Below are 17263 nucleotides of genomic sequence, written 5' to 3'. Positions count from 1 at the left end.
GTTATAGAGACGACTCAACACATATTTTCATGATATTAAGGTTTAATTTTTTTTAACTTTTTTTGTAGGATATGATTGCCAGTTACTTGGACTTGTATCAATCGACGCCAGTACAAAATTTTATGCATCTCCATCATAGATAACAGTGTATTTTTTCTCCTCAGAGTGAAATGCATTCAATAAGAACTCTAAATATATGAAACAAATAACTTATTTGAACTTATTTAATTAAATTAATTTATTTGAACTTATCTCCTCACATAAATTTTGCAAGACTCTTTAAGAGAACTAATGAAAACAATCTCTAATATTGTTCAAAACAACTTATTTTCATTAATTCTCTAAAACAACTTGTAAAAATAAATTATAACTTATATGAAAATTTGATAAAAACCAGTTTCTCATATTATTATTGTTAGGTAAAAGTTAGTTTATTTATAAAATTTAATTAATATACTCTGTTAGTATACAATTATTTAAAAATTTAATTAATATACTTTTTTTTTGTGGTGGCCGGGGTTCGTCAGTATACAATTATTTTTTACATATATCTAATGATATATCTCTACGTAAATTAATTAATATGTAAATCCGTAAGTTGTCATATTCATAGTATTTTTTTGACAAAATATTCATTAGTTAGTATTAAAAACATATTATTGAGAATGTATGTTTAACATAACTATAGATCGACATAACATATTTCTTTCAAAAAAAAGATCGACATAACATAGTATTAATTAAAGGGGAATTAGTCACTTTAGTCCATGAATCGGAAGAGATTCGTCACTTTAGTCCCTGAATGCAGATAAATTGCAAAATAGTCCCTGAATGTAGACTTTGTTAGTCAATTTAGTCCCTGAATGCAAACTTCGTTCGTCAATTTAGTCCCTGAAATTGACCATGCAGGGACTGTTTTGCAATTTCTCTTCATTCAGGGACTAAAGTGACGAATCCTCTCCATTCAGAGACTAAAGTGACTAATTCTCCATTTGTGTAAGTTTAAAGAGAGGTTGAAATGAATGGCGTCACACTCTCCACCACCTAGAAAAAAGGAAATGAAATGGAATGAGAATCCATAGTTCTTCCCTGTCACAATCACTCTCTTCTTTTTCTTTTTCCCATTTTCAAATTCAATTCTCTTTTCATTTCACTTTCTCGATCGCTTCCTCCACATTGCTGTCGCCATAACTAGATTCTGCAGATCGCGCTTCCACGATGATGTCCACTGGTGACCTTCTCAACATTGAACCCGTCGATCTCAAGTTCCTCTGTACGTTGTTTTCTCATTTCGTGTTAATTTGTTCTTTTTTTCGTGGATCGCTTTGTCTTTTTCTAGGGTTTGTTCTTTGTTGTTTGATTTTGATTTTGCATGATCATTCTCTGTTTCAGTTGAGCTCAAGAAACAGATCTCGTGTTCTCTTCAATTATCAAATAAGACAGATAGCTATGTTGCTTTCAAGGTTATTTTCCTGTCACCCTTTGTTTTTTTTTTCTTTCAGAAAGTTTATGTTTTGGTGTATGATTTGATTGTGATATTGATTTTGCCAAACCTACATACATTCATGATCTGTCTTAGAATCTGTGGGTCTAATTCAACCTTACAAAACCGACTTGCAAGGTGATGCTTGCCCCACTTTCAAGCCATATCTCATCAAATGTGTGACTCTTAACACGCCCCTTCACGTCCAGGATCACATATCTAGAGCGTGATCCGAGTGACCTGGTAGTACTAAACTGACATCAGTTGGCCCAACATATCATAGATAATCTCTGATACCATCTTAACATGTGGGTTGAGCCTTACGAATCCAGATTGCAAGGTGATGGTCACCTCACTTTCAAGCCATATCTCATCCAATGTGTGACTTTAACACTCCCGTCACGCACAAGATTAGACATCTAGAATGTGACCCGATAGTGGTAACCTGATAGTAGTTGGCCCAATGGATCATGATAGGCTCTGATAACATCTTAGAATTTGGATTAGGCCTAACTCAACCTTAAAAGCCACCTTGCAAATCGGCTTAATTGAGCCTAATTTCAAATGCAGTATTGATTTGCTCATATTTGCCCGTGCAAGATTTGTGTGTTTGAGTTTGTGATTCGATAAGTATCTTTATTATTTATTTGCCAGGTAAAAACGACCAATCCCAGGAAGTATTGTGTTCGTCCAAACACTGGAGTTGTTTTGCCTCAATCTACATGTGAAGTTATAGGTATTGCATGTTACATTATTTTTTCCTTTTTAGTTTAATTTATCACCGGTTAATGGCATTGTGATATTTGGTTATTTATAGTTACCATGCAAGCGCAAAAGGAAGTTCCCCCTGATATGCAATGCAAGGATAAGTTTCTTCTTCAAAGTGTAAGAGTAAATGATGGTGCTGACGCGAAGGAGATTACTCCCGAAATGGTATGATACATCATGATAGTCGTGATTATAGTTTCCTGTTGTTATTTTTTATTATTGTTTCGATTTTTTGTATATTGGGTGAGAATATGATAAGACTTGTGCCATTGGGTTTTTCTAGTTTAACAAGGAAGCAGGGCATGTGGTCGAGGAGTGCAAATTGAGAGTGGTATATGTCGCTCCACCTCAAACTCCATCTCCTGTCCCAGAAAGTTCTGAGGAGGGATCATCACCCAGAGGTTCTGTTACTGAAAATGGAAATGCCAATGGTTGTGACTCCACAACGGTGGGTTCTTAACTTATTTCTTGTTTAGGCCGTTCATTTATTTTTCCACTATGAAAAATGTACTGGGATCAACCGGGACACATTTTGTTTTTGGTTACTGCAGGTGATGAGAGCATTTACCGAACGAAACGGGACTACAGAAAAATCTGCAGAGGTAAAACAAAGGATCTTTTTTTCTTTCTTTTGAAGTAAATATGTTGTTTCACAACATGCATTTTTTGTGGATAGCTTCTGTTTTGATTAATTTACTGGTGTTACTGTTCCTTGTACTGTAAGCTTCAATTACTTCAGGAAAGAATATAAAAGAATTGAAATTAGGACCCGTTTACGTTGTGAATATTTTTCTATTTTCATTTCCTAATATTTGTGTCAATGCTAGTTGTTAACAAGGAGAAAATAGACACTTGAAGTGAACATTGTCTTACATTTCCAAAAACAATGAAAATGGCAAAAGATCTATTTTCATTATATCCTAAAATGCATAATCCGTAACTAGCATTTTTTCTTCTCTTCGTCACAATGACTCACCTTAACAGAAATGATTTCACAAAGTAAACGGGCCCCAGTTTTTTAACACGCCACTTGGTCTATTTTCATCTGGATGGGCGCCACCCCCCCTCCCCCAAATGTTTAAGCTACCAGCATTTACGCAATAGTTATTTTAACAAGAGTGTTAACTAGTGATGATGACTTCGACGAGATATTTCATGTTCTGTCGTTATTAAATGACTGTTGATTTCTTTTAAAAAGAAAAGTTCACTATTGAAGGTATCCACTACTTTTTTTGTTGTAGAATTCTTCAAGTCATAGCTTATAATCCTAAAGAATGACATGGCATTGAAAGCATATAGTAATTGAAGTACTCATATTATATAATGCAGATTGTGTGAACATATTGCTACATGAAATGACTTTCTTGGACTTGCAAATTTTGTATTTGGGGTATTTTTAGAGTAATTTCATATAGGCTCGGGTGTCCCTTTGATATCATTTCTAAGGGATAAGTTCATATTTTCAAGTACCAAGTGCCGAGACTTAATGTTGTATGACCTATATAATATATTATACTTTGATTAGCAGTAAAACAAACATAATTTTGTCTGATATTGGATCGCAATTTTTTTTTAAAGCCTATAATTTCTTGATTTTTTCTCACGTGTGTGGAGATTTTGTTGCAGGCAAAAGCTCTTATGTCAAGGCTGACTGAAGAAAAGAATAATGCCATTCAACTAAATAGCAAGCTGCGTCAGGAACTGGTGAGGATTTACAAAATATACCTTGTATATAACTTTTATTTCTCAATCTAGATTATTGGCATTCCTTTTTTTTTTCTTTTCTTTTCCGGACTGGAGAATGGAGATTTTAATTAAATATGAAATATGAACTCCCGACCAGGAGTATCACTACCTTTTAAGTTGGTCTTACAATTCTAAACTGAAGGAATGATCCAGGAATAATAGGAAGAGAACAACTTTCAAACTGCTGAATGATTGGTCTATACTTTGTGACTGATCTTGGTAAATGCGTTGATTTTCTTTAGAAGGGCTTCGTTCATTTCCCTTTTTTAAACTTCCATATAATTTAACTCAATGAGAATCATTCTGGTTATATGCTCACCTGTCTCCCCTGTAATTTTCTTGCAAAAATACAAATAAGTGATTGTTGCAGCAATTTCTCAGGGTAATGTTGTTTCATCACCTTTAAGTATCCTACTTGTCATAATATACCCTTTCATAACACATGATGTTCTCTGTTAGATTTGGAACCGTGTAAGTATTTAATGGTCTGGGATGGTTAATTTAGCTTAACTTGTTTCATATTAAGTCCATTGTTTATGTTTTAAATTTATAATTTTATTCAATCTGTGCATTCTGGTTTGTGCTGTGGTCTCTTACAAACACATTTTACTGTCAATTACTTTGTTATTCGTTTTTGTTGAACTTGAAACTAGGCAAGGGTCTTACTTTTAGCTGTGCATATGGTGGCATGGTTTTATGTATATGATAACAATAAAACTTGTTATGATCTTTGTGCTTAAGCAATTCAGAATGCCTTTTAATGCCTGCTATCTAACTAGGGGGAAACACTTACTTGAATGATCTTATTACTTGCAGGACATGCTGAGACGTCAATGCAACAAAAGTCGTGGCAATGTCTCCATGATCTTTGTCATATTAATTGGTTTACTTGGCTTAATTTTGGGGTATCTCCTGAAGAAGACCTAAGCTTTTTTCTGGCATTGGTTTCCCTGTTGTTCTTGACTACTCAATTGAAGAAATGATGATGAAAGCAAAATAGGTTAATTTAGCGGGCATTTTTTTTCCTTTTCTTTTCTGGGAGGATCTTTAGCAATTCGAACGTAGAAACATTAATTGAAAGTATGGGTCGGTTGCTTGAAAGAGCATATTATTGTGAATTCACTCATGCTTTCAGTAACAAACATTCTTTTTGTAACTTATGGGAAATTTGTTGTGTGGTTCATTTAGTCGAGCTAATGAAGACCAATAGTAAAATGCAAAGTAAGAATAACAAACATTCTTTTTGTAACATATGGGAAATTTGTTGTGTGGTTCATTTAATCGAACTAGTAAAATGCAAAGTAAGCACACCGTGGGTTTTCCGCATTCATGTGAAAAATATTACTTCGTAGTTGTTAGTTCACTACCAAACATGAGCTCAATATTTGATCCGTGCATCAGATTAATAGAGCTGTATACACAATTGTTATATGTTACCGGTGTAGGGTATTTCAGCATATGAGCTAATTAATTGACCTGTATTTCTTTCTAGCTTGTGATATAGAATTCGAAATAACAATGGCTTTATGTTAGAAATATTGTCAACTAAATAGTCAGGTTTAGTACAAACCTACATCTCGTTAAAGAAAACTAAGTTTCATTATTAAGTTTTTATTTAGGGACATAAACTGACCTTAATGATGGGTGTTACGGATTTGAGGAACGATAGAGGATATTTTCATCAAAGGAATACATAATATGCTACCAATAAAAATCTGATAAACCCTAAACAAGTTAAGTATATTACTAATTTTCTAACCGAAGGCAAATACAAACTTAAGGTTGCAGAGAACAAGAGTAAAAAAAAAAAAAAAAACTACAATCAAAGAACAAGATACACAACATAAGTGTCAAAAAACTTTATATTAAGTAAATAAGCGCAAAGACATGAAAGAGTAGCTGAACAAGTAATGTAACCGCTCCAAAACACAAAACGAATAAAGAAACATATTTTTTCTTCCTAAAATTAAAAAGGTTGTTGAAGAGCAGAGAAGAACTAAGAATCTTGAACATCATCGTCTTTGTTGTTAGCCTCAGGCTTGGGTTTCCTATAAGCCTGTTCTAGGTGACTTGCGACCGAAACAGCCATGGAAGCAAGCTTCTTGACGTTTGGTACGTTGTAGTTCTGAGCTATGTACACTCCTAAACCTGTTCCTGCGATGAACGACATGCTGCTTTTAATAAACCAAGCCATCACGAAGCACTTTTTTGATCTGAATTCTGAAATCGCTTTTGTGTATTCGTCTATTCTTGGCGTGCGTGGCTTCTATATTTATATACTATGGTTTAGGTCTTTGGTTTAACCCCTTCACCAAGCCAATTTTCTTTCCGAAAAAGAAAATTAAATGAAATCCCCTTTCCCAAGCATTGTTATTTTTTAGCATATATCCCGTTGCGCAAGTAGTCATTAAGAAAGATTTCTGAAATTACAATTACATCCTTTCTCAGTAATTTTATGGATTGGCTACAAATTTAACAAAAAATATTTACATTAAAATGTAGATTGTGGAATCAAAATAAAAAGGGTTAGATTGTGAGCTTACTAAATAGTTTAATTTTATTTCATAATACACTTTTAATGATTTAAGGATCACGATTAATTGAGTTAAAAAATTATTATAATTGTTCGACAATATGAAACATATTTACACTTCATTAAAAAAAAATGAAACATATTTACACTTGTTGTGTACCCCCTTCCGGACACATTTAATATAATCCATATACACCAATTGTTTAATGAATGTGAAAAACGAACATTTACTTATAAATGTGATCGAATAAAGTATACAATTGTTTTTTTTTTTTTTTTGCACATATTATGAACCGAGCATAACCCCATTCAACTAATACATTTAGTGTCCGTTTGATGGTCAGGATAGGATATAGATAGGATATGATATAAAGCTGTATAGAGATAGGATATGATAAGGACATGATAAACATTAATCATATCATGTGTTTGATGCATACATGATAACAAACAGGATATCATTATAATTAAATGAAAAAATTGCTCTCATAATTAATTAAATATTATAAAAATGACATGTTATTAATTATAATAGAAAATACATGTTATCATTATTTTAAAAATAACAATATTTTAAAAACGGCAGAATATCAAGATAATAAATAAGGAAAGATCTTCTAATCCCATCAAGATAATTTTTAACCCAGCCTATACTCAGGATAGAAATTACAAAGGAAAGTCAGGATAGGATAGGAAAATGGTTTATTTTATCCTATCCCTTTGGTGCATCAAACATGAGATTTAAGCAGGATATGATTAATGTATCATATCCTGTCTCCCTATCCTGACCATCAAACGCACCCTTAGTCGCTATATAGTGTGCTATTGGGATGTCCTGGAGGCACATCGAAGTGAGCTCAATGACTTCATCAACACCATTCGGCAATCAAACGTTAATCTACGAAACCACGTGAAAAACTTATAGTATGTCCTATAAATACTAACACATGACCAATTGAAGGTACCCATTCTCTAAAATCCTAAATCCTCACACCCTTGATCACAGAATGAGTTGATCACAGATGTGTTTGCAAATATACCTCCTCCAAAAAGCAAGCATTGTCCTCAACCACGCTTATTCCACTCTAGTTGTCGATCTAGATCTATCTCAGATCACAACAAAATTAAATATATTATTTAATATTATTTGTGAGTTTAATAATTGTGCAATAAAAATGAACTATTTAATTATTATTTTGATTACTTAACTTTTTTCTGTGTTTAAATTGGACTCAACTTGAAAACATGACACTTCGATGATTTAATCCTTTATTTTTGAGGTTCAATATTGGATTAATAAATCTTTCAAAAAAAAAATATTGGATTAATAAAGTAAAGTTAAGAGTCAAAGTTCATGTCCTTCAGTCTTTTTCATCTGCCTTTTTATTTATAATCTAATCTTATTTTGCTTAAAAAGTAAAAAATAAAATAAAATAATAGAGTAAAGTTGAAGAGCAAATTGACAGTTTTAAAAGTTAAGAGATGAAATTTAAGTTGAAAAATAAGTGAGTGAAGGAATCGACGTTGCTTCTCTTCCTTGCTCGTCTACACATCACCAGGTTTACTTCCCTGACCCTCCGTATGTTTCTCCAAATAAAGAGAAATACCCTGACCGGATCCCAGTGAGAACTAGTAGTTATCTATCTATAAATCTATTCTAATGTTCGAATTATTTCTTTGGTCCACTGCATTCTTTATTCTTTATGTCATGTGGCAGCATATATGACCAATGACCTATATGGATTGACTTATTTTTGAACTTATAAAAAATAGTTTATGCAAATAAATAAGCTTTTATGTTAATTCATACATTCTCACCAACGAAAATTGAAACTGTTTTTTCATAAACTACCTCGGCAAGCGTATGAATAAATAATACATAAAAGTTTATTTATTTGCTTAAATTGTTTTGCATAAGCTCAAAAATAAGCCAATCCAAATTGGAGCTAACTAGCATATGATCTTTTTGTAAGGCCTTTTTGTACGATGAATTCAAATTAAGGCAATTCAAACTGAAGTTTGGAAGAAAGCTATGATTGAAGAAATCAAAGCTATTGAGAAGAATAACACCTGGAAACTTGTTGAGTTACCTGAGAAGAAGAAAACCATAGATGTCAAATGGATTTTCAAGGTAAAACTGAATCCTGATGGGTCAGTTTCTAAATACAAAGCCAGATTGGTTGCTAGAGGTTTCTTACAGAGATATGGTGTTGACTATAATGAAGTGTTTGCTCCAGTTGCTAGATTAGAAACTATAAGATTGGTAGTGGCACTTGCAAGCAGCAGAAACTGGTCACTATCACAATTGGATGTAAAATCTGCATTCCTGAATGGACCTTTGGATGAAGATGTGTATGTTACACAACCACCAGGATTTGAAGTAAATGGGAAGGAGCACATGGTGTACAAATTACATAAAGCACTCTATGGCCTGAAACAAGCACCTAGAGCATGGAACAAGAGGATTGATCAGTTCCTACTTCAAACTAGCTTCAGGAAATGCAAAGCAGAATATGGTATGTATGTTCAGAAACTAGCTGATGAGAACATAACTATAATCTGCCTATATGTAGATGATTTACTGGTGACTGGAAACAATCAAAGTGAGATTGAGAAGTTCAAACACACTATGACGAGTGAGTTTGAAATGACAGATTTGGGAAAGCTATCATATTTTCTTGGATTCGAATTCACAACCAGCAAAGCAGGCATAGTGATGCATCAGCAGAAGTGAAGAAACCATTTGCAGCATTTGAAGCATGCTGGTACATTTGCAGCATGTCAAGCAGTATGGCTTGACAATGTAATGAAGGAACTTAATTGTGAAGTGAAGAAACCATTGAAGCTGAAGATTGACAACAAATCAGCTATTAACTTGGCCAAGAATCCAATTGCACATGGCAGAAGCAAGCATATAGAGACCAGGTTTCACTTCATCAGAGAACAAGTCTCAAAAGGAATGATTGAAGTGGAGTATTGTCCTACTGAAGCACAACTAGCAGATGATTTCACAAAAGTTTTGAAGATTGCTAGGTTCACTTGCTTGAGAGACAAGTTAGGTCTCATAGAATGTTAGGATTATGGATTAAGAGGGGTGTATTAGTTTGTGTGTTTTAATCCATAATCATGATTAGCAAACACTTAAGAGTTTAGTTTGTTACAAAGATTGTTTAGTTTGTTACAAAGATTGAATAGTTAGTTACAAATGATTCTGTTAGTGGCGAATATGGGTCATGGGATTCAAAGTTCTTTTTGGTTAGAAACTCTTCCGGCTGATTGTCAGTTGCATATGGATTTCGTCGTGATGGAGTTGGTTTGTTTAACTACAGATTTTCTTAGTCTGTAGTAGTTTATTTCAGCATTTTTTGTTTGTCTTTCTGAGGGTTTTGGCCTAGTCCCCCCTCTTCTTGTATATATTTTTCCTTTTTTTTAATAAAATTTTAGAGTTTGGCGGCATAGGACGGAGGTTTCCCAGATGTCAAGCTAGTTGGTATGTCGGTGTTTCCTCCCGATGTCTGCCATTACTCCTTGCTTAGCAAAAAAAAAAAAAAATTTAATAGTTAGTTACAAGAGACTTACTCTCTAAGTCATTGTATATATATAATTGCTTGTAACTCAATCAATAGTGTGAATACAATTTTTCTTCAATATTCTCTCTCTCTCTCAAAAATCATAACAAACTCATCATCACCTTAACCAACTTCATCTTCTCCATTGAAACCCTAACCCTAGTTTTCCTGAAATTGCTTGCGCCCTAAGAAACCATTGCTACGCTAATAATTCATAGTAGTCATAATGAATGTATACTGTATGATCCGGTCCCGTTAGTTTGTCTTGATAAATTCTTTGTAGTCTGTAGTACTCATTCAAGAACCATACTCTCAATATCATGTAAGGTTGTAAATAAATTCTAAGAACCTAATTGATGTTAAAAGTTCCCTAGTTTGTTCACTCTTTCAACTCATTTACCTGTGTTATACTTCATGCATATCTTTTTTGATGTTCATTTTAACTGCACAATGAACTATGAGTAACAAACAATATAAGATTTTGATTTAATTCACGAAAGTTCTCCTACCGTCTTTTGTGGATCATGCTTAATGGAAAGATACAAGCAATGGGAACTGAGTCAGTGTATTGTGAAATAAATGCTCATCTATACTGTAGTGTCCATAAGCACAAGTAAAAATGATATAATATATCACTCCTTGGTATACTGCCAAATTTTTCTGGTCAGTTGTAGTACTAATTACATTGATATTAGGTAACTAATAAGTTTTCTTGAAATGTTGGTATATATATTCAAGGGACTTGGTTTCTTGATAAGTGCCATTGATTTGATAATCAACTGTTGAAATTATGATCATGTGCATGTACAAGTGTAACAAATTATGAAGTATAAAAATCAACATTTTACTTTCTAGTCAAATTTCTGACTGAGACATAAAAAATGAAGAATACTACATTTACATTGACATTTAGTACAATAAGGTAGCATTGTTTGTAGGCAACGACAGTGGGATATGAAGGGTGTGTCATGTCATGTTACATGGAACCTTGTTGAAATGATATTTGTCGCTAATGTGGAACCAATGGTTTTGTGGCAATCCGCTCCCTCAGATGGCATATGATGTATGTTCCATGTGGCATGCTCCTTTGGTGACGGTTTAGCCATGCTCTACTGTCCCCAAAATCTCTTGTCCCCACCTCCCACATCACATTAGGACCCATCTGTTGCTATTTTCACAAGACAATGGCGCAATACTGTTAGGTTAAATGTTCTCTACCTATCTTAAATTATGTAATCTAAGGGCACGAAAATGAGATATGAGGAACAGCCACTTGTCTATTTTAGGAATTTTTACATGTTTGAATTGACAGTGCCCATGAGGTGTTACTTGAAAGGTAAAAATTTGACTTTGTAACTCAAAAGATGATTTTCAAATCTCATGAAACAATTGTAAAGTGATTATTAATGACACCGTTATTGATAAGAACTTTCCCTTCCCAGACTTTATAAATGTGAAGTTGAATTTGGTTTAAATTACGGCATGCTACTATACGATTTTTGCGAGAGCTCCCGAAAGAATTTTGTCCGGAATTCGTGAAATGCTAACGTGCTAGAATTGTAAAACTTTGGTCAAATATTCAACTCCTATTTTCGGAAATCATGGAAGGGAGTGGAGGTAAAGTTTGAATTATTTATAAGATTCGCTGTCTCTCACGAAAGTGTAATTCGCTCTAACTAGCGTTTTCCTTTTTGCAAAAGTTGCACTTTAGATTTTCAATGAAATCATAGTATCACCCAGGGGCGGTGGCACCCCCCCAGCTAGCCTGGGCTCAGCTGCTACTTTCTTTGTACCAAGTCCAGCCCAATAGCCCTTTTCCTACTTAAAAAAAAAAAAGGGCAAAACTGAAAATTCTCACCCGCAAAGAGATCTCGAAAAAGGCATTTATCTATCTCCTAATTTTATTTAGCACATTATTGGCAGGTTCATCTCTCTTATTTTGAATGGTTAATTGTTCAAATTAACCATGTAAAATAAAAAACATATATTCTAGCATTGTAATTCAAGTTTTTTTTTTATATTTTTTATCCTATAATATACGCGCAGTATAAAAATGTGACATAGATGTTGAATTTTTTCATGATTTTTCCATACATGTTTAGCACGTTAAAATATAGCTTAACAAAAAAAATTAAATTTTTTCGACCAGTGACAAATTAATTATGAATTTTTATTCCCCATAATTATAAATTTCTTAAACAATTTATAATTAATTTGTATCTCATTTAAAAACTACAAAATTTTACTGTGAAGGTTCTTATCATCTTCTAGTCATGCCTGCAAAATTAGGGAACTAAATTTGACCTGTGAGTATACACTTACTAGGAACAAAATTTCAATTTTGCACGTTTTGGTTGAAAAATCAAAATAAATTGAAACGACTTCGAAATGCTATGAAACTTTACAGATCCTTTTTATGTATTTTTATAGATGTCTCTGCAAATAATATATGAGCTTAAAATTTGATTTATAGGTCGAGTTTTCCATTGTTTTGTTTTTTGAGTTTTTGACACTTTAAAAATTCATAATTAATTTGTTGTTTGTCGAAAATTTATAATATTTTGTGCAAAGCCATATTTTAATGTTCTTAACACGCCATATTTTGCGATAAATTTTTTGCCCAGGCTCTATAATTTTCCAGGTTCCGCCACTAGTATCACCATAATTTCTTAACTTACCGTAACTTCAAACATGCACTAAGTAGCCCGGTCAGTAAATAAAGACATCAAACAACTACAATTCTGCATATCATACTTGATGCTAATTTGCTGAAAATCTTAATTCACCAGCAGTTGGTTCAGTTATAGGATCCCTTATGGTAGGGATGGTCAATGAGATGTCCCTAGTGTTTAAAAATGATCTGAAAATACGGGTTGGGGGGACAAATGTGGACCCTTGATATCTTCAGCTTCGTTTCCAAGGTTCATCTCCCAAACACCTGCATGTTCTCTTAAAGATCCCCTTCTATCCCATACAAAACCTACATTTAATGCACCTTCTATTCTAACATTGCATATAACTGAAACTAACCTGAACCTAGACATTCATACAAACCTTGAGCCTTACTCTTGTATTGCATTTTATCTCAACATGGCTTCTCTTCCTCTTCTTCTGCTCCTCATCCTCTGTGGTTCTTTGCATGCATGCACCCCTCGTCCTCTTACTGAAAAAGACACAACAAAATACCATTTCAATAAGGTTGGATTAAATATATTTATAGTCCTTTTACTATCTACAAATTTGTTTTTAGATCCTTCTATCCATTTTTCAATCACTACACCTACAAATTACAACTGATCAATGAGTGTAGGAATTGAAAATAAAAAATATAAATTTTGTAAAAACTAAACATATATTTAACTTTTTAAATATGTAGTATTCATTTGATTCTTTTGTATAATATTATTTTTTATTTTTTTTTGAAGGGAGATTCTTTTGTATAATATTATTCATTTGAAATTATTATTTTTGACTAAAATTTGTGATTATATTTAGGAATTAGACAATGTAAAGGATAATAAGCTAGAGGAGAATCAAGCACTGCAACAGAAAGTCACAAATGATGAAATAAACATTTGTTTGAGTTGCAGCAGTGCATCAACTTTGAAGGAAGTGATCGTAGGTACATAATTTTCTAACACTCATGTAGATTGTTGTGTATTTTTATTGTTGTTTTTTAGACTTTATACGTATTATTTATTATTGTTTTTTTTTTGGACTTTATACGTATTATTTAAAGTGCAATTTACCCCATAATTATTTGTCCCTTGCCTTTGTTTTCTTTGCCAATAAAATCTGACGTTTGTTAATATGTGAGGCTCATAACCTATGGTGCATTCAGTTGTATCTCATCTTATTACTAAATTATTGCTAAAGATTTTTGTAGCTTTATGTAAATTGTTTAGAAATTTTGCATTGGCTGGATGCATCCAATAATTTATGCTTATTGTATAAAAATAATAAGTGAGTCGATATTCAATTGCAGGGTCAACTTTCCAAACGGGTACGCCATCCCTTATTGCAGCAAAGGTAATATAAAGACAAATGAAGTTCAATATTCTTCTAGAATAATTTTTTTTTCAAAGATTGAGTATGCTTGCTATGCTAGACATTTAAAACTTTTTATATATTCATCTAATAAAATTACACCATGATTAAATTTTTTACGTCAGTTATTAAAAATATATCTCCACATTATATATAGGGTGAGATGTGATTGAATGAACAAAAAAAGAGGTAAATAATAGAATATTCAAGAGGCTGGTAAGGATCAAGAAAAAAAATGAGTGAGCCGACTTGAAATTTTGGCATTATAAACATAAACACAAAGAATACTTTTTGGATTTCATTTTTTTTATCATCAAAAAAGATTGAAATCATAGGATTAAGTTAAGAAGTTTAAAACTTTCTATTCCACATATCCATTTTCTAAATTAACTGGTATTTTAATGTACAAAAAATTATATTGACTATATGTGTATATAAATTAAACTCCCTAAAAAAACTGTATATAAATTAAATGATCATATATTATTTACATTCACTCGAGTCTAAAATACAGTATCAAAATTAAGATACGAATTCGAAAGACATGCACTGTCATTGTGAAACAGTTTTACCCCGGGAACATCCATTGAAAATCGTCTATTTTACATTCACTCGAGTCTAAAATACAGTATCAAAATTAAGATACGAATTCGAAAGACATGCACTGTCATTGTGAAACAGTTTTACCCCGGGAACATCCATTGAAAATCGTCTATTTTGCCACACTACCTCACTCCTTTTGGTTATTTTGTGTAACAAGGAAAAATAGTAATCTTTCATTGGATGTCAAAGCTTTTTTTTTTTTTTTTTAACAACAAACAAAATATTTCTACCCAATCATTTACTACTATTATTTTAAGGGACATAATTTTCAGAAACAGTATAGTATACACATATCAAATTGAATATAACTAAGTGATTGAATTCAACTTATTAATCAATTTTTCTTGTTAAGGTTGAATTGATTGAGAGTACCCAAATTTGATCCACCGATGATATGATTATTGATCAAACTTTACTTACCTCTCAATATTTTAGATTACTAGAAGTTTTTTCCTAGAACGAAACTTTGGCCCTTAAGGCTTTGTTTGAGAGTTTGGAGGGGAGAGGAAGGAAAGACTTTGGGGGAGAGAAATATAGAGAAAAATTGAGAAATCTTCACATTTTTTGAAAAAGTATTTTTTTAGAGAGTGATAAATGCTTATGATTAATAAATTTTTAATTTTAAAAATATTATAACAGTATATATTAAATTTAAAGAATTCATATAAACCCTTCCAAAACCCTCCTCTAATACAATTTTTTAGTTCCCTCAAATGAGGAAGGTTTTATATTTTGAAGAAAAATAAGCTCCCAAAGCCCCTCCTTCCAAATATCCTCTATTTCTTCCACTTACTCCTTCCTTTTTTTCCAAGCCTTTCTTTCTCCTCCAAACTCGCAAACAAAGCCTAGAGGAAATCCTTTGAATCATGTAGAGGTAGGTAGGTAGGTTTGTTAATTATGTACATTTGAAAAAAAAGAAGAAATAAAAAGAGAACATGTATGCTACTTGTCTAAAAAGAGCAATTCATCTTATGGAGTAAAGTGAATAATATCAACGTTTAATAAAATATATAATAAATCATTGGTGATCAAAATGTTAACCTTGATTTGGAGAAGTCAAATCTATGTATTATATATACCTCTGGCAGATGTGTATGTTTTTGTTTACTATTGAACATGAATTATAACGGATTAAAATTTGAAAACTCAACTTTAAATAAACGTAATTTTGATAAGTGAGTTTGCAAGAGAAATATGCTGCCAAAAGCCTATGCTTCATGGGTTTGTTTAATATGAACCTCTCAAAAAGATTCTACGGGTTTGACCTATTATTTTTAATATTTTTTTATAATAATAAAAAACAAAAAACAAATGTGATGTTTTATTATAGGTGAGATTTAGATTCCCTTTTGAAGAATTATAGATAGTATATATTTTTTTTTTGAGGGATATAGATAGTATATCTATCAATCAATTAAATTGAATCAAATGAATAAATATGTAACTACAAACTAATTTTCACTTTATTCACGAATTTACTCATGTTAATATTGATTGGTTTATGGGTAAATTACTCAGAATTCTTTCTTTGAAGATAACTTAGAAAATACCTTTGCAATAACTTACTAAAAAATAGTAAGATTCCCCATTGAATCATGTTAATATTAATATTAAAGGCCACATGGTTTCATTTCAAATTGAGATTGCATATACCAATTGTAAACCAAGAGCCACGTTCAGTTTTACTGTGCCGACGTAAGGAAACTCCTAAAAAATTAACATGGTGTGATACAATATTATACATATATATATATATATATATATATACACGTGTTTGTTGGTTGAGAAATGTGATTTGAATGATAGAAAACGATGAGACATGGTTGTGCAGGCTGAAAGGGGACATGCAAGGTCAATGCTGGGACCAGCTCAGCACAATGTTGAAGAAACAATGGTTATAAACACCAATGAGAATGCAGAGGACATAGTCGAGGATTATGCACAACCTCATCGGAAAGCACCTATTCACAATGAAAAGCCATGACTCACTGTACTGAAAATACTTCATAATAATACAATATATGTTTAATTACTTTACAAACAAGCTCACTTAAAGGTACTTTAGTAGTTTTAGCCTTTTGGATGTTGTATGAGAATGTTGAGTTCTTTATTTTCGTCAAAGTTTGTATTGTATGTATCTAGGATGAAGTAAACCATCAAATATAAAGGTACATGCAATACTGCATTGGCGAAATGTGAACTACCCCCCATATATTATACCATTATCACCATTACTACTCAAGTTATGTTTTGATTTATTGTGAGTTTGACAAAATCACTGTGAATCATTATGGAACTTCAACAAAATCACTCTGCCTTTGTGATTTTGTCTATTCTATCACGATTATAAACATGCACAATCAATTAGATGTTTTTCAATATAAATTATGAAGCTAAGTACAAAGTAATGTTATGTTGTGCATCAAGTGAATGTTACATAATATATAAGTGAGATGACTCACAATGTGCTTTGGTTAAAGTAATTAGAAAGGAAAAGATATTGATAGACAATGT

At 32.3% G+C, this 17263-nt stretch overlaps 3 protein-coding genes across 3 annotated transcripts; 2 read left to right on the top strand and 1 right to left on the bottom strand.

Annotated features, from left to right (window-relative positions):
- The first annotated feature begins 1032 nt into the window (after positions 1–1032).
- On the top strand, positions 1033–5336 carry LOC146919425 (vesicle-associated protein 1-2-like). The gene is made up of 8 exons (XM_085712771.1): positions 1033–1273; positions 1393–1463; positions 2138–2219; positions 2301–2416; positions 2535–2699; positions 2803–2853; positions 3878–3955; positions 4814–5336. Exons 1-8 carry the CDS (start codon positions 1219–1221, stop codon positions 4922–4924), a joined length of 729 nt encoding a protein of 242 aa, XP_085568897.1. The 5' UTR covers positions 1033–1218; the 3' UTR covers positions 4925–5336.
- Positions 5337–5841: 505 nt separating this feature from the next.
- On the bottom strand, positions 5842–6323 carry LOC146919424 (uncharacterized). Its single transcript, XM_085712772.1, has one exon. The coding sequence runs from the start codon at positions 6189–6191 to the stop codon at positions 5994–5996; it is 198 nt and encodes a 65-aa protein (XP_085568898.1). The 5' UTR covers positions 6192–6323; the 3' UTR covers positions 5842–5993.
- Positions 6324–13085: 6762 nt separating this feature from the next.
- LOC146919423 (uncharacterized) lies at positions 13086–17228 on the top strand. The gene is made up of 4 exons (XM_085712768.1): positions 13086–13297; positions 13595–13721; positions 14085–14128; positions 16581–17228. Exons 1-4 carry the CDS (start codon positions 13190–13192, stop codon positions 16731–16733), a joined length of 432 nt encoding a protein of 143 aa, XP_085568894.1. The 5' UTR covers positions 13086–13189; the 3' UTR covers positions 16734–17228.
- Positions 17229–17263: the final 35 nt, after the last annotated feature.

The sequence above is a fragment of the Medicago sativa genome, chromosome 5 (assembly GCF_051527215.1).
Source record: "Medicago sativa cultivar Bolivia chromosome 5, Bolivia_mono, whole genome shotgun sequence".
Lineage (NCBI taxonomy): Eukaryota > Viridiplantae > Streptophyta > Magnoliopsida > Fabales > Fabaceae > Medicago > Medicago sativa.
Note: the sequence above shows the minus strand (reverse complement) of the source record. Positions and strands in the feature narration are given on the sequence as shown.